Source organism: Cuculus canorus, chromosome 1 (assembly GCF_017976375.1).
Source record: "Cuculus canorus isolate bCucCan1 chromosome 1, bCucCan1.pri, whole genome shotgun sequence".
NCBI classification, from domain to species: Eukaryota; Metazoa; Chordata; class Aves; order Cuculiformes; family Cuculidae; genus Cuculus; species Cuculus canorus.
Genome location: NC_071401.1, coordinates 78,390,260 through 78,416,741, shown reverse-complemented (window position 1 = coordinate 78,416,741; position 26,482 = coordinate 78,390,260). Strand labels below are relative to the sequence as shown.

Below are 26,482 nucleotides of genomic sequence, written 5' to 3'. Positions count from 1 at the left end.
TTCCTTCTTTCCCCTCTTTATGTTCCAAGTAAAGGTTAGCCATCTGTGTATATTCTGGATTTAGGCTTTTTATTGCCTTTGATTCTCACCAGTGTCTGTGACTGCAATGGGCTAAAGCAGTGGTTCAGCTGGAAGCTAGCAGGCCAGCCAGAGAAGTGGATGAAACCAGCAACTGAACTGCATCCACTTGCCTGTTTTCTTGCTGCCAGGCATTTGGCTGGGTAGCAGTAGTTGCCGTCTTCGTGAGGCTTTTTTAAGGGGGTCACAGGACTGTTGATGTCATACACTTGGATTTAGTTGCATCAGTTAACTCAGTGGTTTTCTTCAGTTGCAAAGATAACCACTAACCATGCTTAATCTACAGAAATCCAAAATGGAGTTCCTTAAATGCAGTGCAGACTTAAATTTTTTAGTAGTTTATATTTTATACTGTGATAAAAGTGTATTTTTTTCCTACTTTTATTCGTTCATTGATTTGGATTTCAGTTTCCTAGAAATTTAGTATGTCTTAAAAATCTAGAGCCCGTTCTATTTCAAGTGCTTGCCAGGTGTATGCCTGCTGTGCAGCTAAGAGCTTGTTGTCATGCTTTGATTCTATCCACATGGAAAATTTGTCTGCTTTTCCATAAGCATTCAGATCGGGTTTTATATTCAAGTCTTCGGTAACTGGCCTAAAGCTGGTCTGAACGTGAGCAGTTATGTTGAGAGACAGGCCAAGTGTCTGCATGTCTATTTGTTCTTTCTCTTCAATATTTTTTCATGTTTCTTCCCTCCCCCCAAAAAGAGTATTCAACAAGTTGTCTTTTAAATTAGTTGTTTGGAATACGTGTCACTCTTGTTTGAGGGACAGTCTCTGAATGTTAACTTCTGAGTCTCCATTCTCACAAGCTAATCTCAAATTGCTCTTGAAGTATGTGAGAACAGTCTTTATTACAGCTCTGTGAAGCCCTTGTAGAAATAGCAAGTGTGTATTCATCTCTTGAAAGCTTGTGAAGAATTTGCTGTTGCTTATGATAGAGCTTCTCAGCCTTGGAGAATGTAAACTAGATTCAGTGGCATAGATAGATGTTTGAAAGGAATTCGCATGTGAACAGAATTGGGGTTTTAATACCTTTTTTTAACTTGTGTGATTGTACTGTTTTACTTGACTGAGCAAAATGATTAAATGGATTTTTTTTTAAAGGTAGATAAAATAGATTTAAACCTCTTTTTAAAAAAATCTATTTTGCCATGTATGTCACTTGGTCTGCAGTGCCTTCACATACTTTGCTCCACTGCTGTTCATCCTGAGGTTTGGCTGTAGACTCAGAGCTGTGCTTCAGCAGCAGAAACTCTTATTGCTCAGCCCCTCCCCCCCTTTTCTTTTTTTTTCTTTTTCTGCAAATAAAATGCTGTGCTAAACTCGTGAAATGTAAGCTAGCTGTCTTCTCTAGTTGCTGGTTGTCTAAATAAGCCTGATCTGTACTGCAGATTTTTGCTGAATATCAGTCCTTAAGAAAGCATTTGTAATTTCTCCCTTTGTGGCTTTGTCTTCTGCCATGTTGACATAGACTTGATGTCGCCCAATCTCATCACATATTACAAAAAGGATGTATCAGATTAAGGGATGGAGTGTAGGATGAGACAACTTGCTGACTGAGGTTAATGCTCGAAGTGCAAGACCAGTACCTATGTTAGCCCCAGAGGAAGTAGCGTATAATTTTGCCTGCTGTGTTTATCAGTGGTGGGACAGAGTTTGAAGATTAAGAAATGACTTAAGATGACAAGTGCTTAAAACCCATCATATACTACAGCAACCTGGAAAGTCATAAGAAGTGAGGGGAGAGAATTTTACAGTCATGCATCACTTGCAGCTTTTAAAGCATGATTTAGTAGGTAGAACCAGTGCTTTTGAATAGTTGGGATTGATGGCTTCTGAAGTCTTCAGCTCAAGCTCCTGTGATTTAAATTCTGGTATTGTGCACTCTATTCCCTCATTGCTCATTTGGGGAAAGCATTATCCTGGGAGAAAGTAGGGGAAACAGTCTCCCAGCCTGTTAGTTTCATGTTGGTAAAACATCTGCTCTGAAGCCCTGAGCCTGCCTCACAAAAACTGCTTTCCAGCAGTAAATCATAGAGCTGTTTGAAGGAGTGGATCTCACTGATGCAGAGTGGAAGGCTTAGTCAGTGGGTTTTCTCCAGGGATAGTCTGTAACCAAAGGTTCTTTCTTTAGGCAGAAAATACATTAGACAGGAAATTCCAGATGACGTTCGTATTTCCTGTATATTTATACTGATAAGTGGATTAATATTATACCACTCAAATAGTTTTTTTTAACAGGTCTTTTTTAACTTGGGATAGCCAGAAGAGAGGTTTCAACCTTTTAAACTTTTAGACCCTCCAAAGTAAGCAAAGATCACTAAGAAATGGAGTTCTAGACTAAGACAGCAGTGACCAGAAGTACTGACCGAACAATGGGAAGTTCCAAGGAAGGAATTTTAATGTCTGAGATTAACTGTTTTGACCAATGAGCAAAATTTGTGACTTGCAGAAGTAAGGTGCAATTGCTAAGGCTTTTCAGTCTTATTGATGTTGAATGGGGAAAGAAATCACTCTTCATAGAGTGTTGCCTTTGTATAATCATTATCCCAAATGGAAAGAAGTTGTCTTTCATTTCTTGACTGTGGGATTTGAATAGCTTTTAGTAATGGTTAAAAGAATACAGCAAACACATCACCTATGGTTTCACCTTTCAGTTGCTCCCTTGAGGGAGTGCATTTGCAGTACATGGTCTTGCTGGGCAGGGATTTCAGTACGTGTATGGACTGCTATGTGGGCATTAGAGAAGGAGACTGGAGAAATATGCCTTGCACCTGGGTTGAGGTCTCAGCTGGGGCTGCTGATTTGATTACCTTCAGGAACCCAAGCCATTGCCTGACATTGGTTCCTGAGGATACTTCATCTCCTCTACAAATTAACTTCATCCTGGTTATAAAGAGGTCTGCTGAGGTGGGAGCTTCAACTGCAGACTTCTCCTGGACTCCAAGAAATCTTTTAGACAAATGCTTGACGTCAGGTTGTCATGCTTCAATATGAATGCTGAGGATGAGTCCAAGACTTCTTGGCAGCTGGGATGAAGCATATGTCTGAGCAGTGATGCCCAAAGCAAAGTAACAACTGTGGCGTCCGTGGGGAGAGAAGATTTGTGCACTGATTTCTTGCAAGAGAATGGAACTTTCTCTAAAGGTTGGGTCTGAGGATTTTGTGCTTTTCACTAGGCTTCTATAGAAACAAAAATGCACAGCAAAATTGTGGGTGTAATAACTTTAACCAGAAGAGGCTGAATTGCAGTTACAGATCTTTGGACTGCTTCCCTCTTCCCACTCTTTTGCTCTAATCTGTTATATGGAACATGCAGGGTGTAGGTTTTAACATCCCCAGCATTTGCTGAATCTGCTCAACATCTTTGCAGCCTGCAGAATCAGCTGCAGCAGCTGGACCAGCAAAGCCTTCCAGACCGCAAAGGCCATTACTCCATGGTTGCTCCATCATCCTACACACAAAAAGGGGTGCCTTTGGACATGTCTGCCCTGTGCAGTGTGGCTCACTCTGAGGCTATTGAGACAAGCAAAGTGATAGGCAAGGTTAATTAGTGTCAGTACAATACAGCCTTAAATATATCAGTTGTCTTGGGGTTCGGAAGGTGATTAATACCCCTTTGTGGTGTTGCTGGCTCTGTGGCTCCCTGGCACAAGGCTGCCTAGAGGGGGCTGGGGCCACCTAAAGTCACCTCACACAGTGCAACATGGACGTGTCCAGGTTTTGTTGCACAGCTTGTTAAATCACACTGCAGTCTGTCTGCATTTAGGGGAGCAATCAAACGTGCTCAACAGCAACTCTGCACTCACTTTTTAGCATGGCTTGAGATCTCTAATGGCAGAGATCGTTTTAAAAGCCCAAGCTGTGTTTTGTTAAACATTTTATCCTTCAAAGTGTTGCACGTGCATTTTTGGTCACTTGAGCTTGCTTCCTTTCTGCTTGCTTGAATTTTTCTTTGCTTTTTTTTTTCCATCATCCTTGCTAGTCAGAGAAAGAATTCAAATTTTCCATTTGTGTGTGTGTGTATATATATATATGCCCACTTTTGCTTTTATGCTTCTCTCACACAGTCTTTTACTGTGGGTGAGCGGAACTTACTCGGCAAAGAAAGCAAACAGAGAGAACAGACCCATCACCCTCCGCCCCTTGAAAGAGCAGAGGGCATGTGGAATAAATCAAAACGTGAAGCATAATAACGAGGTCCCATGGGAAAGGGAGCCTTGTGATTGTGTGCCGGCGTGCACTACCCTTAGAGACAGCGTCTGGGGGGCTCACCCCATGGCAGCTGGGGGGCTCCTTTCTTTCTCGCCCGCATCTCCCCTCCCGATGTCACCTATCCATTCATCGCTTAGAGAATTGATTAACATTCATTGGGAGCCTTGGGAGGCAAGGAGAGAGAGGGAGAGCGAAGGGCAAGAAGAAGGGGGTGCAAGCTGGTGATGCTAGTCCCCACAACGCAGCAAACCGGGGCACAGCCGGGCACAGGATGGCTATCTTATAGCTGGGGACTTCGATGACGTATGGCTGAGCGCTCGCTGGCACAGCTTCTCGTGGACCAGTCAGCGGAGCGAAATTGAAGCTGACAAGACTTTTCTGGCGTTTTGGAAAGGACTGTAATCTACTGTAGGGGAGAACAGAGCCGCTCAATCACTGCCGCTGTAAATAGGAGACGGAAGGGAGTGAGAAAGGAGGCGAAGAGAAAAAGTGCTTGCTGGGGGGGGAGGGGGGGCGGCATTTTTGGTGGATGGTATGAAGCCAGCCATGGAAACTGCAGCGGAGGAAAATGCAGAACAAAGCCAAGAGAAAAAAGGTACCCAGGGGTCTAACAATAGCCTGTTTAAATCTTTTCATTCAGAGGGCTTAAAAAGGTTTAGGCCAGTTTTGTCACTTTTTCGAATCGCTCTTAAACAATCATTACTGCATCTTCAGGCTTTCAGACGTCCTTTTCTGCATGGCTTGACAACAAATTAATAGAGCAGCAATCTTTCTGTCTGCATCTGTATTTGCTCTGAGTCTGTTCTAACCTAAGCAGAAATGATGTTTGCGAGTGAAGTCTTGTTATTGCTGTGTCTTTGATAGATTTTGGTAAATTTGGTTTACAGAGGTAGCGTGTGCCTGTGTGTTTGCGTGTTGTTTTCAGAACCATAATCTGGTGTTTTCATCAAGACTAGCCATGTAGCAAGGCTTTGCAATGCAGTGTGGGAGACCTAGGTTATAATAACATATAGTAGATTATAATATCACCCAACCTTTGTCTAGTTACTTGGTTCCAAATGTTACTCTTAATTTTTAATTCCTTTTCTATGGTGTTGTCGTGCAAATTTTGCTTATGTAGAGATCTGCCTGTGCTATGATAACGGGGGATAATGCAATGAGTTTTACAACATTAGGTTTCGGGATGTGTTAATCACTGAGAATTGATGCTTAATGGAGAGAACAATTCTGTGGTAGTGATTCTGGTAGGGAGATGGCAGCACAGAAGGAGAGGTGCTTCATTGATCCCAGCCTTACAGATGATTTATGTGGTCTGGAGTGCTGAACTTCAGAGGGTAAATTCAACTAGCAAAGGGTGTTTTGTTTCCGTGACATATAATTTACGCCAAATAAATGTCCCTCTTCAGTATATCAAACTACTGTACAAATCGTAGCTTTTTTTTTTTAATATGCAGCAGCAACAAAATTATTAAAATTTCTACTGTTAGGATTCATAGTATACTTTTGAACCTGTTATATGCCATTAATAAGCAATCTGACTATCTTACTTGCCTAACCAGCTGATACACAACTGATGCATTTCCCTAAGTAGAGTTTTTTCATTTATTGTTAAATAGTTCAAATATGAATGTATTGATAAATCTCAGTACTGTCCAGTACCAGATTTTGTTTTCCTACTTTAAATCTGTTTCCTCCTACATGGTTTGTATAATTCAAACCTAGCTTCGGTTTCAAGCAAATGAAATTTGTCAAGTGATTAGACATAGTACTACATAATCCCTTAGGGATTTCACAAAAGGAGGTCCACTGATGAGAGATTAAGCTCTGAAAGCCATTAGTGTATGTGGACAATAACCTACCTCACTGTAGATTTTGAGTAATTAATGTACAGAATGTCCTAAATACCTTGACTATAGAACCACCTTGAATGCATAGATCATTATTCAAAAATTAGAGCAATTTTTTTCCTTCTGATTGATAAATTCTATTAGTTTAAAAGAAATTCATGTACAATAAACCTCAAAGAAAGTTATCTGTATGCATTAGCAGCTGTGCGAAATGACATGTGTTGCTGAGTGTGTTTATGATGAGTTTATGGTTTCCCTTTTATTTTGGCAAGGTTGAAAGCACAACATGTAGAACGGTCAATCTGTTACCAAGTCAAGGTGGTTGATCTGTTGCTTTCATAGGACGCAAGCAGGGGAACTTCCTATCTTAATTTCACCACTATTTCCTTGGTTTTCTGTGACAATTTTATACTTCGGATCTGTTACATAGGTATGTGTATGTAAACACTTCGAGGCTTTGTTCTTGCCAATTCCTTAGTTTCTGAAAGTTACACATGATCTTTCACATTACGCTTCTTATTTCTATTCACTTAAGTTACCAATACGTTTCACATGAAATAAAATGCATAAAGCTGAAACAATTCTACTCCTAGTTTCAGTAGCAAAATAAATAGCCCAGATACCCATGCAAAGTTACTGCCATGAAGCAGTGATGGAGGAGGCATATTTGGTTGGAGGTGACGGGTTTTCCAAAATGCTAAGACCACTGAGCCCAGTTGGGTTTTTAGATGGGCTCAGCAGGCATCAGCTACCTCTGAAATGGCAGGATTGTTCCAAAGGGCTCTTTCAGCAGCAGCTCTCATGGAGAAAAATGAGCTTTTTCTCTGTGTGAAGAAACTTCCAGGAAAACACGGCTGCCTCAGTTTGGGGTATAAAAGCTGACCCCTAGGCAGATGTGTTAATTTGCTGTCTGGGTGGGATTTTCTTCTTGCTATGCCTTACATGATTCTCAAGCTTCCAACATTCTCTTCTTCCTCCAAGATCCCACCTGGACTTAGTGTAATGGCTGTTCTTTTTGAGATGCCCTAGATCCAGTGATGATGAGGCAGCCACCACAGCTTGAAGCAGTTGAAGCACTATCAGAAAGTCGTTTTACTCTTCCTTCCAGAAATGAACTGCAAAGTCCAGGAAGACAAACGAGTATCTGAAGGGGTTGTGGGGACGTTGCTGTTGCTGAGACAGAGCAGGAGAAGGTCGTGAGCGTTTTTCACTGTAGGCATCAAGGTTCACACAAATTATGCTTGGCACTGCCAAATTCTGAGGAAGATATCTGCACTTATCTATTAGCAATTTGTACTTTCCTTTACCAGAATTTTAAGCTACAAGTTTCTGGGTTGTGTCTTTTAATGCAAGAATCTCCTCAGTGATGCACTGTAATTGTATAGAAACAATACTTGGAAGTTGGGTTAGGACCCAACATAGAGAGCTCCTTGTACTCTGGAGGAGAACAGGGCTGCAGAATGCTGCCCAAACATTTGGGGTGAGCAGGAAGATCTGTTTTCAGTTCAAGCACCTAATACAGTCAAATCTGAATGATGGTGTCTTATAGGTACTGGTCCGTGTTTCCTCATCCCTGTGGCTAATGCAAATGGCCAGTTATATTGGATTGCAGTGTACCTGAGCCAATTTACACAAGCTAATGTGCTTTATGAATATTCACTGATTGATAAATGAAAATGATTGATCTCATTTAGGTTTTTAAAGTTCACTAAACTGTATATTAATTCCACTTTCATACTTTAATAATTATTTTGTGAATCCCCTGCCTGATTCAGGCAGTGATACTGCCCAGCTGATGGATTCAGTGTTTATCAGACATTTGTTTCTCTGCACCCGCATGACTGGCTGCTGCCCCAGTTTTTTTAATTGGAAATGGAACAACACCCATGTTGATGGAGATAAGAAATAAGTCAGCTTTGTATTGTGTATCAGCAACCCTTATCAGAGGAGAACACCATGAGCAAGCTGAAGCAAAATGTTTAACAGATACTTTACAGGGCTGCAGGACAGATTGGATGCATTTTAAAGATGAAGGTTTACAAATTATTACAAATGACAGGGTTTATCTTGCAGGCATTAAATTAAATCAAAACGTGAGGATTGGGCAGGCAGATTTACTGAGGTGGAATAAATAGGAAAAACGAAATGCCGTTTTACATCAGCAGTGAAGGATATAGATCCTGATACATATTAACAGAGACAAGAAATTTCCCTTTTCATTTAACTATGAGAAATACTACCAAGTTTCAAAATTAAAAAAAACAAAACAAAACAAAATAAACTCAACTGTGGATGAAATGGTGCATTCACCAGCTACACAAGAGAGGACAGAAGAAAGCTGTTATATTGGGATATAGCTTCCTTGTATGAATGCATATAATGTTCAAATTGCATGTGCTGTGCTGAGGAATAATGAAAAACCAGCCTGAGCAGCTGTACCCAAGGTTCCTTTTAATTGGCTCTTCCCTACTAATGTACTCTCGATGAAAGAAGACCTCGTGCTCAAGAGTGGCTTTGAGATTTGATTATTATTTTCATGGTATATGAAGCAATGTTTCAGATTTTAAACTCTAAATGGACAAGTATGTGCTAGTAAAAAATAGAAGGAAAATGCTTCTTTTAAACACAACTGTATAACCATGTGCAGCAGTGTAAATGGAGGTGTTGAAGTGCGATGTGAGAAAGGAGTGAATTAATGTGCAGTTTATTTCGCTTTCAGCAAATTTCTTTTTATGGAGTGACCTTATAACATTTTCATGTGTCGCACATACAGATATATTTTTCATTACAGCAAATTGGAAAAATTGTCATTTTATATATGTATTATCATTACTAGCCAACAAATTCAAACTTACTTCCTTAATGTTAGGCTCACATGGTGATTTCGGAGCTGTCAAGCTGTTCAAAGATTTTAGTATGCTGCATATTTTTTCATGATTCAAGCAGTTTATTGGTCTTTCAGCTCCCTTGAAAACAATAACAGCTTTAAGTCCCTGAAGAATATGACTGTAGAAAGAGAGGTCCAGCCCAGGGAGAATCTGGGACACGCGATATTCTGGGGATAATAATTTGGCAGGCTTAGTGATTTAGGTTTTAATGAATAGGATTTGGTTTCTAAATAGGAGGAGACTGAAAAACACTCAGAGAACGTGCTCGTGGTGGTCTGTATGACCTCATGAAAGCAGAAAACCTAGACATGTGTGCCACAGGATATAGTAACAGATGAGAAAAAAAAAACCCCACAGATGGCACTGTGTGCGCACAATGGGCTCTGCAACGAGAGCAAAGGGGCTAAAAACGGGGGAGAAGAGGGATGGGCGAAGCCCCCTTCAGTTACTCTGACCATTCCCCATTTCCTGGCCAGCCTTGCTCCTAATGTACAATATTTATCACCAGATTGTCAGATCATAAGCGACGGAATGACAGCCTTCTCTTTGCTCCCATGGACTGCTTCCTCAACTGCAGCAGATGAATGTCTAACTGTTTGTTTCCTCTAAAACCATATGTTAAATGCAGCAAGCATGGGGATGTTGAGCACTAGGAATTCTATTACAGGCATGCAAGATAATTCATCCCATATGAATATTGAACACCACAATCACCATCAGCGTGCCTGTGTGATATGACATGAAAACATCAGCTCTGTAGCTGCTGCATCCGTGCAGGATTGAGTATGACCTGATTGAGACGGGAGGCCTTGAGCTGCATGAGCCTGGCTGTGCATGGAGGGCATTGTAAGCTACACCTGGGAATGCAGTTTGTGTAGTTAGTTCCTCAAAAAGCAAGAGATAAGGAAGAAATTTACACCTGTTTCCTTTCCTAATTATTAGGGGCACAGAGTTAAATTCTAGTTTATATATGCTGTGTGCAGTTGTTGTTATGCCATTGAATCCTGTGAGGCTTTTGACCTGGTGGTGATTTTTGCATGGGTGGACCCAAGTTGGTCCTAGGGAAGTCACCGAAAGATAACTCTTCAACTTCAGAAGTCACATAAGGCATGCAGTAAGGGCCATTGTTAAGTGGCCCATTCCAGATCAGTGGAAAAACTGAGATTCTTTATGGAGTTTGAACCGGCTCCTAGTAAAGGGAGCCCTCTCATTGCAAATCCAGAAATTGCCAATTAGAAAAGCCCAACTTCGTAGAATATTTTCACTTACAGAAATGATGCTACAAGTTTTACGTGCTGTCTCCGCAATTCAGGGTTTGATGTTTGCTCACAGCAGACAGCAATGACTTCACCAGTTTCCCCCCAGGCTAAGGGAGAAAGCCAGCTGCCTGCCCTGCTGCTCTCACCAAGTGGATTTTATAGCTACTACAGGAGAAATCTCAAATTGCGGGTTCAGGTCCAGTAGGATAAAATTCTTTTGGTGCCAAGGGCTTGGTCTAGAGCCTGCTGCAATGCAAATGAAGAATGTTTTACTTCCCAGAAGTCTTCGTGGCTGGTAGTTTTTAATTTATTATTAAATCAGAACCTGTTACCAATGTCCAGTAAGTAGATTCAAAAAAGCAGAGAGCACTTAGGAGGGAGGGGGGAGACCATATGCAGTACTGGCAATGAACTCTGTTATTTTCCATTTTGTATCCAATTCAATTATTACGGTGTTCCTTGTGATCTCATAAACAGGATTGTTCCTGTGTAAGCAGAAGGGGATGATACCATCCTGAGCCTGCAGTCATTTTGGAACAATACTTTTGGTGTATTTTGAATTTCATTATGCTCATAAGATGTGGAATTTGCCTTTCCTAAAAGGAAGGGTAAGCTGTACAAAAGGGAGTAACATCTGTTAGAAAAAATATACTACCTGATACCTGCTTGCTGGTTGCTGAGTGAGTCATAGAGGGCAGAAATACCAAGTTGCAGAGTATGGTTTTGAGAGCCATTGGTAACTCGGTTTGCATCCCAAATGCAAAAGACTGTTTTAGTATTGGAGTTCATTTGCCAGTGTAGGAGACGAAAAAGTTCTTGTTTCAAATCTCTAGATCCAACATTTGGATTTGACGCCAAGATTTTTTTCTCACATGTAAATATAGCTGTGCCAAACTCCTCATTGCACCAGCAGCAAAACCACATGAGAGAGGGACCAGGACCAGGAACTTCCAAGCCAGAAATTTATGGTGTTCCTATTCCCCCTGCCCCCTCAGATTTGTTTCTGATCTAGTCTGTGGTGGATCGATTTTCAGCGTTGTAACCTTCACAGCCCCCACCTGCCAAAATACTGCTTAAGTTGGATTTATTTTGGCTAGAGGATGGTTCCTTTTTCATTCAGCCCCTGTAGAGTGGTACATGTTGAATAAAGCTCCATCTGCCTCACCCTAGCGGGCTGGCAAAGCCATAGCCGTGCCGAGGGGGGAGATGGAGGTTCAGAAGTGGTTTGATGTTGTTTCGCCAGTGGCATCTTTCAGGGGGCTCAGAAATCTGTGCCGTGAGCGTGTGATGAGTGTGCAAGTGGGTCAGGCGTGTTACTGTGCGTGGGATCTGGTTGCTGAGCTTCGCATGTCCTCTGAAAAGATGAGGAGAAGGATAATTGTTTTCATTCATTTTAAACATGGAATAAGCCTGTTTTGACATACTCAGTCCAGATTTCTGGACATGAGCAGAGCTGTTGTGAGAAAAAGCCCATGACTTTTTTTTTATTTTTAGTGTAAGCAAGTAATGGAGCAAACTGCTGTGTTTGCCTTACATCTATGTATGATAATAACCATTTTCTTTGACATATTTAGGGTCTTTTAGAAAACAGGTAACGTGGTTTTCCATTACTTCATCTTTCTTTACTTTGTGAGCAGAGCTCTTTGCCATGGATAAGAGAGGGAGACATGACAGTGGGTGGTGGGAAGGAAAAGTCACTCCTTACGTGTTTAATTCAGATCCTAGGTGGAGTTTTAGCTATTCAGCCTTCTTTAACACCTGGTGAGCATTTCCCTGTTGATTGTCCCTCCCACCCCTTCCCTTGGTTTGTTTCAGTTCTAAAACTACAACATGTTTTTCTGGGCTCTTACTTTGAAAATTAAATGACTGAAAGTACTGAACTAAAACTTGCTGGTGACACTGACTTTTTACCACCTAAAATTGGCAGTGATCACCAGACCAGAAATGGAAATTGGCAGGTACCACTGGATGTACAGCAGTTCAAGGCCACACCGGTACCACCATGTGCCAGCATTGAGAGGCAATATTAGTCCTTTGGGGATTCAAGGTAAATAAAGGGCTGGGTGAAAGGGAAATGGAGAGTTCAGAAATGGTAGTAGCATGAACCTAATGCTTTGCACTAGTCCTAACAATTTAAGATAAATGTTCTTCTATTTTTCTTGTTTCGTTTGTTCAGGCTGTAAGGAGTCTACTTCTTTCACACGAATACTTCATGTAAATTTAAATTTGGTTGTTAATGCTTGAAAGAAAATAATGCGTGGTGAGGAAGACCTCCCTTTTAACTGTGCTGCCCGATGGCTTCAAAACTGTTTACAGATGAGACAGTTTAGGATGTGTGTTTTGAATGCAGGTGAATCTGTCAGACGCATCAGCCACAAATGCAGTAATTGACACTAAAGCAGTGACAGCACATCTGATTTATTTGTCTCTTGCAATATGCTTCCTAGATGATATTCCGTGGTTTTGTTTGCATTTTTCTCTTGCTAGAACCCGTTAAGTGTGCACATCAGAATCAAAAGGAGGATTTCATTTAAGGCTTTAAAAATGATTTGGCGATTCCATATGTCTATCCTTTCAGTATCTGGCTTGAGACCTCAAAAAGATCCTACTTTGCTTTTCTGAAGCTTCATTTTAAGAGTTAGTGGCAAATTTAGTTTTGAAGCATCTCAGAAAGGCATCTGAAATTGAGCACATGATTGATTGCATTGGAAAATTCCAGTCTGATTGAGGGTTAACACAGTGAATGATATACATGCTCACAGATAGCATTTGCAGCTAGCTCGATCCAGCAATCCTCTTCTCTTTATGGAGCTGATTGACTGAAGCCTGCTTGACAGCTTGTTTGCTGGAGATGCCTGCCTCCGCATCAGAGACTTTTACAGTTACTGCAGGGAAATATTCACCAAAGCTTGCTGCCTAATCCTTCCCTTTTCCATTATATTTTCACACATTTGTTCTTTAGGAATAAAATGTTTATGTATTTCAGAATGGTTTTTTGTTGTTTTTTTTTTTTACAAATACTTTGGTTGCAAATCATGATTTACATCTGCAATATCAATATTAATTTTGGCCATAATTTATGATAAATGACCTGGGTGACAGAGTCAGTGCTGCCAGAAGACCTTCCAAAACTTCAGGTCCTTGCATGTGGGATATTTTGTATGAGGAAGAAATGCTTCAGGAAGGAGTGACAGGTTATGGACACTGCCTTCCTGTGAAGGAGAGCACGGAGGGAACAGGCCAGGTGCCTGGTTACTGGGGTCTTCTGCCCTGCCAGCTGTCTCCAGTGATGAGGCACATACGTATATGCTGGCACAGATGAGCCAGGGCGCAGAGGAGACGCACAGCCTTCTGTCACAGCAGCTGGGAGTCTGGCACCTAAAATGCTGCTAGAAGCCCTTGTTTAGGCAACTGAACCCTATACAAGCTGCCTTGGGAAGCCTCTTGAAATAACATGCAGGTAAATATGGTGCCTGTTGTGGAGAAGTTGAAGATGAAAGTGTTCTTGCTGATGGGGTGCGGAAAAATCGCCCACCAACCAAGCCCTGAAATGCCAATTCAAGGGAAGGTGCTTTAAATGGCTGCACTTAAAGAAATTAAAAGGTTTCTAGGCAGCAATGAAACTGCTCTGAACACGTCTTGAGTAAGAGTAATTTGCCAGTGATGGGTTAGCCACATTGAAAATATTGGTCTTTGATCCTTTCCCTTAGATTGGAAGGAAAAAGGTCACTTCAGTCACAACACAAGTCACAGCTTTAATACACCACCTCCCTTTGGTACTGGCATACAGCTCCCCACTGCTGGGTTGCGTTGGCTACTATCTGAGATAAACTGTTTCTTTGACAAGCCATATTATTTCTATGGTGGCTTTGCAGAGTGGACGTTTCTACTCTACCTCCTCTGATGGCATCTGAATGGACATCACTAGGAGAGCATCTCTGTGGCAGTCCTTGAGGCATCCACCTCTTCTCCAGTGTCTCCATGATCTCCCTTCTCCATCTTAAAGCTTTAATCTGCCACTTGAGCAATAAGGGAAGAGTCAGTATAGTGCTGGAGCCAAGACATCCCCAGAACACCTGCCAGCTTAATGAGCCTTTCAAACTGCCTAAAACATTTTCTTTTTTTTCCCCAGGAAGCAAAGTACCATCTTTTTCTTTAGCAAGAGAAACTTAGAAATGGTTGTTTAACATGAGCTTAAGCTGTAGGCATTCTTCCAGGCTGGGTGGGTGGTTGTTTGCTTTATGGGAATCTTTTTTTTTTTTCCTTAACTTGCTTTGCCCAGATGCTGGGAGGCGTTTCAGCTGCCTTCTGAGTGTATAAGGGCATGCGAATATGGAGTATTTAACTTAAAACAGCCTGCTCCCTTTCTGAAGCAAGCTTGAATTTTGCAAATGGTGTGGTGGGGACTCAGTTGGAGAAATACTAAGTGAAAACTGTTTCGGGGAAAAGTACTTCTGCAGTCAGGTTTTTACCACTTCTCTAGTCCCATCATTAGGTAAACATCTGATATGATCTTAGCAGCTTTAGTAATCTCTGAAATGGAGAATTACCTTCCCAGTCATAGATCTGCTGAAATACCCCCACACACTGGTTTTGTCTCAGCACTAGGGAGAGAGGTTGTGTTTCTGTTTGCTTCTTTGTAGCTAGGGAGGAGTCAGCTGGGGAAGCCCTCTGTAGTGGTTGCTGAAATCCAGTGTGACAAAGGTTTTGCTCTGAGTGCTGAAAGCTGATGGAGAGTGAGATGAGTTACAGCTGCCAGAAGGGTGGAGCTAAGAGACTCAACTCCAGCCTTCCAGGTAAGATGCTCACCTTTGATTAAGTAAAGTTAGCTTTTAAAGTGGTGTCAGCCAGGTACAGGTGGATCTGAGTTAAGGAGTCTCAGAAGTTCTTACAGAAGGTATCGCAGAACTGCTTGAAGTAACCCATGGCACTGAAGTCCTTAGGTGCTTTTGGACCTCCCCTACTGAGCTCGTCTAGTCCTTCAGGCATTTTAGTATCTTTGGCAGTCTGCCCATCACTTTATTTGTCTCTTTGGCTTGACTTTGTCCAAAATAACCACATGGACTGGAACCTGCTGAAGCCCAAGTTCTTGCACGTTGACCTTGGAGAAACTGATCGCTTATCCAAGAAGCCAAAAATTAGGGAGGTGAGGGGCAGAAAGGAGGAATGTCTTAATGCATATTGAGCAGTGAGTTGTTGATGTGTCAGCTGAGAGTTACAGCCACAGTTTGGACCAGAGGCTGCCCTTGCTTATGGTGCGTGTTTGCAATTTGAGCTCTTTGTGTCAATGAGCCCTTCCCCATTCCTTAGGCTGTGCAAAAGTCCCAAAGGTTGCTTTGGAGAGTAAAACACTAGAACGAGTCTCCAGAAGGATTAATACCAAAGCTTATATCAATACTGATGGAGCTGTCCTTTATGCAAGAGGTCTTTTTAAATCACCAACTTAATATTTTTCTGCAGAAGTAGCTTACAGCTAAAAAATACCCATACTCAAGGATCCTTATATAATCCTCTTTGAAGTAAGGCCTTTCCCAAAGTATAAGTGGTATTTTTCTTCTGCTGTAGTTTCCAGTGTTTTGTAGGCCAAAAGTAACACAGAGAAGACATAGAATCATAGAATAGTTTGGGTTGGAAGGGACCTTAAAGATCATCTAGTCCCAACCCTCCTGCCATGGACTGGGACATCCCACCAGATCAGGCTGCCCAAGGCCCCGTCCAACCTGGCCTTGAACACCTCCAGGGGTGGGGCAGCCACAGCTTCCTTGGGCAACCTATTTCAGTGCCTCACCACTCATGGTGAAGAAATTCTTCCTAATGTCCAGTCTAAATCTCCCCCTCTGCAGTTTATATCTATTCCCTCTAGTCCTATCACTACAAGTGTTATGTTAACATAAGTTAAGATAAAGTTTTGCCTGACGTTTATTCAAAATCAATGAAGCTGGACAATTCTCTTGTCCCACAGTCTTATGAGGCAGCAGCGTTCTTCCCATGCAGGTTTGTGTTCTTGCTCTCACACTGCAAACACTTGGGATGGGCGCTTGCAATGAGCATGGATGTAGTGATTCATGGTTTGTAGAATGCACTGTTTGAAAAAGATGCTTTCCGAACACCTGTGAGCTTAATGAGCCTTACAGAGGCTGTGAATGATATAATTGGGGAGTGCGTGTATTTCAATAAATTTGAAGATAAATTAGATAAGGCCTATAAAAGACCATTCAGATCATCTGTCCTCAGATGAAACAGGTTTGATTCCTGCAGTAGGAATGCTAATTTTTTTTCTTTAAGAAGTGCTGGTTTGGGCCTGAGATTGGAAGAAAAAAAGGGGATATGTTTACTGCCATCTGTTCTTAGGCTTCTGTGGGTCATTTAACAACATCCAGAAGAGACAAATCCTGCCTTGATAAAACAGCCTTTTCTTCAGTGTTAACATCATGTTTTCTTTAGGGAATGGAAAAAACTTCAGCTTTCACTGTTGATGAACATTGATAACCTCTGCAAGGGTGTTTAGGTTTCATTTTTAGTAATCATGTTAGAAAAAATGTGCTTGATTTTAAACCTCCGCTTACTGTATATTTGCCTGAGTGTTCAGGAGCAGCTTGTTATCATCACTTATGCAGTACCACAGAGATACTTGGTGCTTTGTGTATTTAAAAAGCAGTCTGCTAGTGGTGCTTCCAGGCAGTGAGAATCTTGTTCTTAGTGTGCACCAGTTCTCCTGGTTTCTCTGCATAGGAGATTCCAGCACAGAAAGCATGAAGAAGGTTTTTTAGTTCTCTGCTACACAAGAATGTGGAAACATCTAATGAAGTTTTAAGACTTAAAACCATTAACAGAGAACAGATTCCTTCTCAGAAGTGGGGAATTAGCTGTATGTCAGTGCTGAAATCAAATGTATATGTATTAAGAATATCTGGAGAAGTTGCAATTAATGCTGATAATCTCCTGAAAGGAGCTACTTGTTCTTTTAGTAGCTCTTTAATAGTACAGGGTGGGATGAGATTTACTGCATGGATCAGACTACCCCAGATCTCAGTGTGTTTCACTTGGCTGAAGCATCTTGTGCTAGCTGCTGTGGAGGATGAGAGTGGTGGTTTTGCTTGATTTCAGGCCTGATTCTTTGTGGCAGCCCTGATGGCTGTGGTCTCCCAAGGTCACGGCTTCTTTGTTACAGATGCTATGCTGGATTGAAGAACTCTTTATTGATTTACAACTCTGGAAGAGGGGGATGTGAATGCAAGGGAAAGATTATCGATCTGGCTAGACTAAAGTACCCTTGTGCTAAGTTTTCTAGCTCTCATGAAGGGTTGATTTTCAATGTAACAATTTCACACCTTCTGATTCACAGAGGACAGAAAGGCAAAATTAGGAAATGTTGAACTTGAGAGGAATTTTTCTGTGGAAGAGGTTTAAGAGCTTTGTGGGAGGAAGATAAAGGATTTTCTCTATTTGAGCCCATCACTCGTTTAATGTACTTAATCCAAACGTGTGGCGAACAAGCATTTATTGTAATTAGTAACAGCTTTTAGCTTTTTGTCATGTTTTGTAAATCAGAAGAATTTAAGGTGAACAGGAATAGGTAAGGATAGAGCTTCAACAAAGACTTCCAAGTGATTTAACACAAAAACTCTTTATTTTAGTGTCCCTATTAAAGTGTGGAGAGAATTTGTCACGAGGTTTAAATCTTACCCTTGTAAGATTAAATATTATATCTTATTCTACTGTTGCCACTGACCCTTGGCTGATCATGTGGGTGACAGGTGTGAGAGGTAAAGTTATCATACTGCCAGGTACTGGCTTATTCTCACACAGGGAAGAAGGAGGTGAGTTCCATTTTTATGCTTCTGGGGTATTAGTGTATTCCAGCATCTCTCACTGCTTTCCCTGTAGCTGTCAATCTTGCTGTAAGGTGTGAAAATGTACATCCTACCATGCATAAGCTTTTCAGAATGGAGATTTTGAAAAATACAGTAAGTGGCAGAAAATAACATTGGCGTTTGCTTTCATTGACAAAAAGTTCATTCTCTGACAAGGATCCATGGTGGTTTACGAATCTGGTGATACTATACATGCTTAGTATTGGATAATATTCAGCACTGGGGAAACAGGAGGTGAATGTAGAGGATTGAGTTCTCTTATATTTCTTTGTGAATTGGGAGTAATGCTCCCAACACTAGACTCTCATGGATATTTAATGAGCCTGATTTACATGCCATGGCTCCATTTAAGATGATATCTATTGCTTTTTTTTCCCCTTGAGTTTCTTGCAACCTTCTTTTTGTTAAGGTAGTTCCTCCACACGTAGTGCCTGAGCTGTGGTGCTGAAGCCAACAGAGATTGTGGTTCTGTGGGGAACACACAGTGTAATTTCTACCATGTGTCCAACATACCAGGATTTCTAAAAATGCATTACAAAATTACAGGAAGTAAGTGTTGAGGAAAAAAAATGGTTCCCATTGATTCATCTTTCAGAACAGCAAGACAGATGAAACTTCTAAGGAAGAGAGAGTGGGAAGTAAATCAGAAAACAGCCATGGGAGCCTGGAGGTTTAGCTCTCTGAAATGGAAAGCTTTTCAAACCCCCTTTCAAGTTTTCTTTGTTTCCTTAGTTTTTTTTGTTCCTTAGTGACCTTGAAAATGGGATCAATGGTTCGTACCGGAGATACACTGAGGCACTAGTTCAACCTAGGAGGATTTTGGGACATTAGAGGACCAACTGGTTATCTGTCCAGTTGTGGACACTCTACTCTTACATCATGTTTTCCATGGTTCTTTCAGGGATCGCTTTGTGAACATGTGTCTGTCTCAGTTTTTTGAATCTGGGCTTCAAGAGCCGATGTCTGATCTTCCTAGAGCAAGCCCTGGGAATACTAAGACAGCTGCCTGATCCCAATGTATTGTCTTTTGTCATATCCAAAGCACAGATTTTGTCCTTCTACTCCGTCTTGAGCTTAGTAGCATGAGTTAAGAGTCTGCGACTTGCCCCTTTTTTTTTTTCTGTTTTTTTTTTCAAGACCACTTTCCTTTAATTCTGCATTACCTTGCTTTTCTGAGTTTAAATCTTAAAGCCCTACTTAAAGTACCAAAGAAGGTTTAGCAACACAATTGCCATTTGACATGGGAAATTGAATGGCTAAGCCCCTGCATATATGCAGTACCATGTATGCTGCTGGGTGGATTGTATTAGTGTTCTTCATACATTAAGCAACCAATTGCCGATTTGTGTACATATGTAGGTTCATCCTTTACCAATTTCCTGTGACTGTTGGTTTCCAGGAGATTAAAAGAATAGCTGGTTCCTGTTTTTTTCTCTCCTCTTTATTTTTGTCCTTTAGCAAGAATATTTGTGTGTGTGTGTGTGTTTAATAGCATTCATTCCCTGGAGAATAATCTCAGTCCTTGTTTTAGCTGGCCTCCTTCTGAGAGTGTGTTAAATCTGAAGCCAAGATCACAGGCAGCTCTGGGCAAATCATTGGGCTGTTATTAACCTGCCTCCATGGCAACTGCTGCTCGCCAGCCTGAGGACAAAAAATGTTTTTATTCTGCTGAGTTGCACAAAAGGTTCCAGTGATGCTTTGCACAAAATGGCCATTGAAAAGAGAGAAGCAGTGATGTGTGTTTGTGCTGTACAGTTTCATATTTAAATCGTTTTGCACTGTTACGTTGGAAGTGGATATATAGCTGAAAAGTTCAGCGTGTTGGCCATATGGAAAGCAAAAACTACTGGCAAATTGGAACTAAATTTATTTTAATACTACTTATTTTTGTCCCTTTGAGTTCACAGGCCTTCAGCCTGCAGTTGTCATCAATATGTTAGCAAGCTATTTTATGAACATGAACTGAACAAACTTTATCGTGGGTTTTCAGTCATACTGTAGGAAGGTACTTCTTGACTTGAGGTTACAGAGAGACTAAAGCAGGTTTCCTGGGAAGCTTTCATTTTTTTTCAGAAATCTTCTGATTTGCTTCAGTGCTTGTTTGGGAAGTTTGTTAAGCATATCTTAATGCTCGATGAGCCTCAAATTTTAGCTGGTTTTGAAAGCTGCCTTTGACAGTACTGGTTTAGGCTTGTTTTTGAATAAAATTATAAAACGAGCTATATTGCTCAGGCTAGGCATTTAAGCTGGTCCTAAAGAGCATTCACAGTGGGATCTCAGGGCAGGGGGTTGTCTCTCAGTCCCAGCACTGTGATCAGGTTGTGTCCCACAGTTAGTTACCCCCTGGCAGGAGGCTGTGCAGCTCTGCTGTCAACTTGGATGCAGAATGACTATGTATAGATGGATGCTGTCTCTTCTAAACATGCTGTTTTGGGATGCTTCTTGTGCTTGCAAGCTGGCAGCATGCTATTTCCCTCTCTATTTTTGTCTTGGTGTGAAGGTTAGTAGTTTCTGCAGTTACACATCTAGGCAGTTTTCTCTGCCTTACCCAAAACAGTGTGGTTGGCTTTAGATGCCTTTTAGGGCGTCTCTTGGCTGTGGTCTGCCCTGATATGATGAAGGCCACTCAAATATTGAGATGCCTTTTTTCCTTGCACTGTAGAGGAAGACATAAAGAGTATGGCCACAAAGATGCTATGTATGGCTGCCACTTGCTGGAAGTTGAGAGAGGGTTTGCCACTGTTGGCTTGTGTTGAGGGTCTGTGGGTTAGTGGAAGGTACTGCCGTGTGTTCAGATAAGGGATCTGACAAGCTCTCCAGGGCAAATGTTCTGCTGGTGGCCTGGAAAGCTGGCTATGTAGCGTGGTGTACTGGGAGGACAGGTATGTAGTTGAGGGAGTTAATCATCAGTCCCAGGTCTACACCGATCTGGTTTTGTCAAGCAGGCTGCCCCCATTTTTTGGAACTGGCAGCTTTTCTTTCAAACCTTGTCAGTCTCTTTGCTTCCAGCTAGTTCTATTTCCTGTCTCTGAAAGTATCCTTCTGCAAAGCAATCTGTGGATCCACATGATTAGGTGATCAACCTCCTCCTCACCAAGCAATGATCTAGTGTTTAGTCACCTTCTCCTTTAGGAATGCAGCCCGAAAGGGCATTTGTTTTGTGCTGGGCTTTGACCACACGTGTGTTGAGCATTGTCTGTTGGATTGGAGCATGGTTACTCTTCAGTAATCCTTCACTGCTAATCCTGCACCAGGTGTAAGCGTTTCTTGGATTAACTCTCAGAGGTTTGGGCCTGACCCAGGAGCAGATGCTGCGGAGGCGAGCCAGCCTCACACGTACAACTGCCATTGCATTGGCTTGTGAGCTGTGCTCAGGCAGATTTCCCAAAGCAGAGAATTGCTCTGCGACGTCTGGTGTCTGAACTCGACTCTGGACCTCTGTGATAAAACAAAAAACAGAGATGATTTCCTCTGATAGGGTGTATTTGGATTTTGTTTGCCCTGTCACTGCTAAGCTGCAGTGTTTGTTCATTTGGCAGTGTTTTTGTCATGAAGACAGTTCCTACTGAGCAGACTCCAGCTGTGGGCTTGACTATAAAAGCTTTCCAGGCTTGTTTCTGTACAATTAAATCTTTTCTGCAGTTAGCAAAGTGGCATTTCATAAGTCACTTTTGGTGCTGATAGCTGCTCAAGCCTGAGTAGGACACTTCCTAGTGACTCACTAAACAGAGAGTTTCCCGCTTAGGAAATGGGAAAGCTTTCAGTTATGGGATGCATATTATTCCCCAGTGTTTCATGGAGGTGCCTGCTTTGCAACTTGTTCAGTAGTGGGAAATGGAGGATGATAAAAATAAACTTGCCTCGTTTGACGGATGGAGACTTGCTGATCATCACAAGGAGTTTTGGGGGTGAGAAGATGTGATGTACGTACTCGCCAGCTGTCTCCCTGCCTTCAAATGCTTTGTCCATTTAACGCCTTCCCATAGAAGCAGTGGGCTGTTCCTGCGACATGCAATGTTGGTTGCTCCATTAAGCGTTGGCTTAATGGCTTGTGTTTTGCGCAGTTGTATGAAATGCACATTAATGGAGACAGCTTAATGCCATCACCCTGAAGTAATGAATTGGTATGGATTGCCATTACCATTATGGCGCAGTTAAAAGCTGTGTTTGTTTCCGATTTGCATTTCCCAGCTCTGCAAGCAGATGGGTTTTCTGGCCACATGGTCAGGAGGAACCTGGCAGTTCAGCTGCAACCGCCTTATTACAGGGTTTGTAGAGCAGCAGTTCTGAGGGGTGTCTTGTTAAGTCGGGCTGCTTAAATGGTACATTTCATTAAAACTATGATTATGCTACTGCAGGCTATTGAGGGATCACTGTAAATCCAGTGCATCCTATAAAGCTGGAAATGTATTGTCTCTGGTCAATTCATCTCAGGTCAGGTTCATCTCATTGCCCTCGAAAAAAATTACCACTCTTTGGCCCCCATTCAACTTTTCTCTTGTTAAAATATCTGTATTCCTATAACCTTATATGGATTTATACAAAAAAAGATGCTCAGGAGCAATGGGAGAGTGTAGAGTAATTAGATTTTGCAGACCTGAATGTATTCCTCTTCCAATGAAAGTGTAAATTGTCTTTTACTTTTCCAAAAGGCTTCATTGTCTTGAGTATTTGCTTCTCGGGCTTCCTGAATGGTGCCAGCATAGCTGGTGCTCCAGCCATTAGTAATGATGAAACGCGGTGAGCTCTGTATGAGCAGCTGAATCGCAATGGATGACTTTAGACAAGTGATTTTTTTTCTTTTTCCATTTTATAGGCTGTCTCATCGATCTCCTCTTGATCCTATAAAGACAGAAGCACTCAGCCCACTTTCTGGGCTTTGAGTCCATACCAACAGATCTGTAGGTCACTGCTTTAGAGGGTGATGCTGTCTTGCACCACCTATAGATTTTTGCTTAGTATGTCAATGCTTGGGCCTTTCAGTCCTTGTGGCTTTTGCCAAGTGAAGGACAGATATTCTTTTCCTTATAATTTGCTTTTTGCTCATAACGTTTCTTTTGCTTTCTTTCTTCTGCTTAGGTTGCTTTGAATGTTGCATTAAGTGCCTAGGAGGAGTGCCATATGCTTCGCTCGTGGCAACCATTCTTTGCTTCTCGGGGGTAGCGTTGTTTTGTGGCTGTGGCCATGTGGCGCTTACAGGAACGGTGTCTATCCTGGAGCAGCACTTCTCCACGACTGCCAGTGACCATGCTTTGCTGAGTGAAGTGTAAGTATGCCTCCCATTTCCTTTGCTCCTCCTAACTGCCTCATGCTAAATGAGCAGAGATGGATTCAAACCTCAGTCTCCATCCCTGAGTATCGAGCTGCTTCTCTGTCCAACGGCACTTGGTGTTTTTTTGGTGTTTAAACACAAAGAACCAGGGTGTGTATTCTTCTCAACTTGTTTTTATTAAGACCAATACTGTTTAATATCTTCATCATATGCACCTGCACCCTCTGCAGGTTTGCAGATGACACCAAACTGAGTGCTGTGGTTCATATGCATGAGGAAAGGGGTACCATCCAAAGGGACCTTGACAGGCTTGAGAGGTGGGCCTTTGTGCATTTTGTGAAGTTCACCAAGGTCCTGCACCTGCATTGGGGCAATCCCAAACACAAATGTAGGCTGGATGGGGAATGGATTGAGAGTAGCCCTGATGGATGAGAAGCTCAACATGAGCCAGCAATATGTGCTTGCAGGCCCAGAAGAGTGTGACCAGCTGGTCAAGGGAGGTAATTCTGCCCTTCTACTCCGCTCTCATGAGACCTCACGTGGAGTACTACATTCAGTTCTGGAGTCCTCAGCACAGGAAAGCCATGGACCTGTTAGAGTGGGTCCAGAGGAGAGCCACAAAGATGATCAGAGGGATAGAACACCTTTCCTATGAAGAAGGCTGAGTTGGGCTTGTCCATCCTGGAGAAGAGAAGGCTTCAGGGAGACCTTACTGGGGTCTTTCAGTGCTTAAAGGAAGCCTACAAGAATGAGGTTGACAATTTTTTTAATAGGTCCTATAGTACCAGAACAAGGGGCAACTGTTTTGATGTGAAAGAGGATAGATTTAGTGTTTGCTGTTGACACAAAGTTAGAAGAGATGACAGCTTTGAAAAGGCTTTTGTCCGATGGCAGTATGGAATTCTGCTTGAGTTGCATTTTATAATGACTGGGCACAAGTGTTGGGATGCTGACTGCACCAGGGTTTTGCCTCTTGCCTGCTGCTTCCTGTGGACCAGCACCGGCCACAGGCACAGCTCATGGCCAGCCCATGGAGATGTCTCCATGCAGGGCAGGGAGGCAGTGTGAAGAAGAGGAGCCAAAACCCACTGAAAGCAACCCAAGGGGTCTGAATGAGGGTCCTTGTGCAGGCCATGTGAATCTGTGAAGAGGGAACCCATGTGGCATGTACTTGTGGTTCTATGCACTCAGCCTGAGACTTCCACACCTGTCTCCATTCCCTGGGAACACTGACATGGGTCCCACAGCCCGTTTCTGGGCTTGACCATGCAGCTCTGGAACTGCCACTCATTGGGGTCCCATTCCTCCTCCCAGCCCCACAGTGTGGCTGGGCACCACGTCCCCAACTTCAGCACGTGAGCCACAGGGACCCTGCAGTTAGTCACAATATTTAGCAAGAAACTAAGCAGCTGTTCTTCAGTGACCGGCTAACAGAATGTTGTTGTGCTTGCATCAGTCTTCATTTGAGCAAAACAGAAGAAATTGCAAAAGTAGCTGTAGCAGGCAGCAAATCTTAAATTCTGCAGAATTGTTGATGACAGTTCTTGTCAAGACAGCATTAGCAGCTGGGAAAATGTGTAATTCCTACTGAAGCAGCTGAGGGCTTTGGCTCTGTGGGGTTCTAAGAAGGCAAGAGAGAAGAGATGCTAAAAAGTGGCAAATAATTTAAGGACAAAGAGGCATAAAATAAATGAAAACTATCCTAGTGGGGCAGCCTTTGTGGAATGGATTTTTAACCAGGTTTCATATTACTAATTTCTGGTAAAATGCATCGAGTTCCTCCTAGACTATTAATGATGGTGAAGTGAATTATTCTGTTCTCTCTGAAATGCTGACTTAATTTTTTCATGTTTTACAGCACAGGTGCAACAGATTTATCCTGTTATTTTTAATCAGTTTGGAAAACAAACATCACACTTCCCACATTAAATGAGCAATATCTTATTTTTATACAAGGAGTGTGCTATCTCTCTGGATTACATTTAAGTATATAAATGGTAGTAATCAGTTTTCCTTAAATTAAGCTAAAACATGCAGATGCTCCTTGGAGATGAACCTGTATGCTAGCATTTACTTAGTAGAGGGAGGTAAGAATTGAAGAAAACATTTGAGGAAAAATATATTTGTCCTTAGAAAACTGGGGAGTATAGATGTAGATAAATTAAACTCTCTGTTCTGCGGATAGCTTCATCCAGAATAAACATCCCACCAATCAGATTACTTTTAAGAAAGCATAAGTTCTGGAGTATGTGTGCTAATAACAAAGTATGACTTTTGGAGACCAGGAGAAATGTCATATGAAAGATATAGCATTCTGATCCACTGAAACAGTCAAGTTCAGATACTGAATCTGGTTGATAATACTTAGAAATTATTTTTTGCCTGTTCTAGCCAGACTAAAAATACTGTAAAGAGTGTCATTGCAGATGGTAGATTTTTAAAGAGTCAAGAACGTTCTCAAATCAAAACCAAGGGAAGTGCTTATGCCATGTGCCCTGCAGTCTTCTTCCTCTGGATGATTCCAGAGTCCCTGAAAGGGAATAATTTCCTAAATATTTATTTTAATTTTTTAAAAAATTTAATTATATTTTGGGAACTCAGCACTGCTTTGACTTAAGGCACTGTGAAACTACTTGCTCACTTTGGAAAGTACCCTCCACGGGCTGTAGAGCAAACCATTCCTCCTACAGAGAGTTGACTGCACATTTCTGAGTTTTGTATCAGAGAAGTATCACTGAATTTGCAAGTTTTTGCAAAATACGTGAACTGGATTTTGTAGGTGGAAATGGTGAAGTTTCAGGACTACTTTCTTTCCCTATGCCAGAGGAATCACCATGGAGCCTGGTAGTTTAGTCAGTAGTTCAGTACCAGCCTTTGATGTTTAAAACTACTCTCCCTCTGTCATCCCTGCCAGGCATTCCCTGAGTAGAATGTCCCATTCAAAAACAGAAAACCAAAAAAATCTCCGTAGTGGAAGTATGAAATTGAGGCTTCAAGCTGGTGACAAATATCAATCAGTGTAAGAACTGCAGCACAAAGAAGGAATGC

At 41.9% G+C, this 26,482-nt stretch overlaps 1 protein-coding gene across 10 annotated transcripts in view; it reads left to right on the top strand.

Annotated features, from left to right (window-relative positions):
• GPM6B (glycoprotein M6B) overlaps positions 1–26,482 on the top strand; it is a 106,439-nt gene that overhangs the window by 69,062 nt on the left and 10,895 nt on the right. For 2 of the 10 annotated variants that reach the window (XM_009555961.2, XM_009555962.2), the window contains exons 1-3: positions 4,814–4,889; positions 12,216–12,335; positions 23,242–23,428. In XM_009555961.2, coding sequence (XP_009554256.1) covers positions 4,829–4,889; positions 12,216–12,335; positions 23,242–23,428 — 368 coding nt within the window. In that variant the 5' untranslated portion in view covers positions 4,814–4,828. Of the gene's footprint in view, positions 1–4,734; positions 4,890–10,537; positions 10,584–12,215; positions 12,336–23,241; positions 23,429–26,482 lie in introns of those variants that run through there. The other 8 variants (XM_054065701.1, XM_054065729.1, XM_054065711.1 and 5 more) reach the window with 5 other exon arrangements.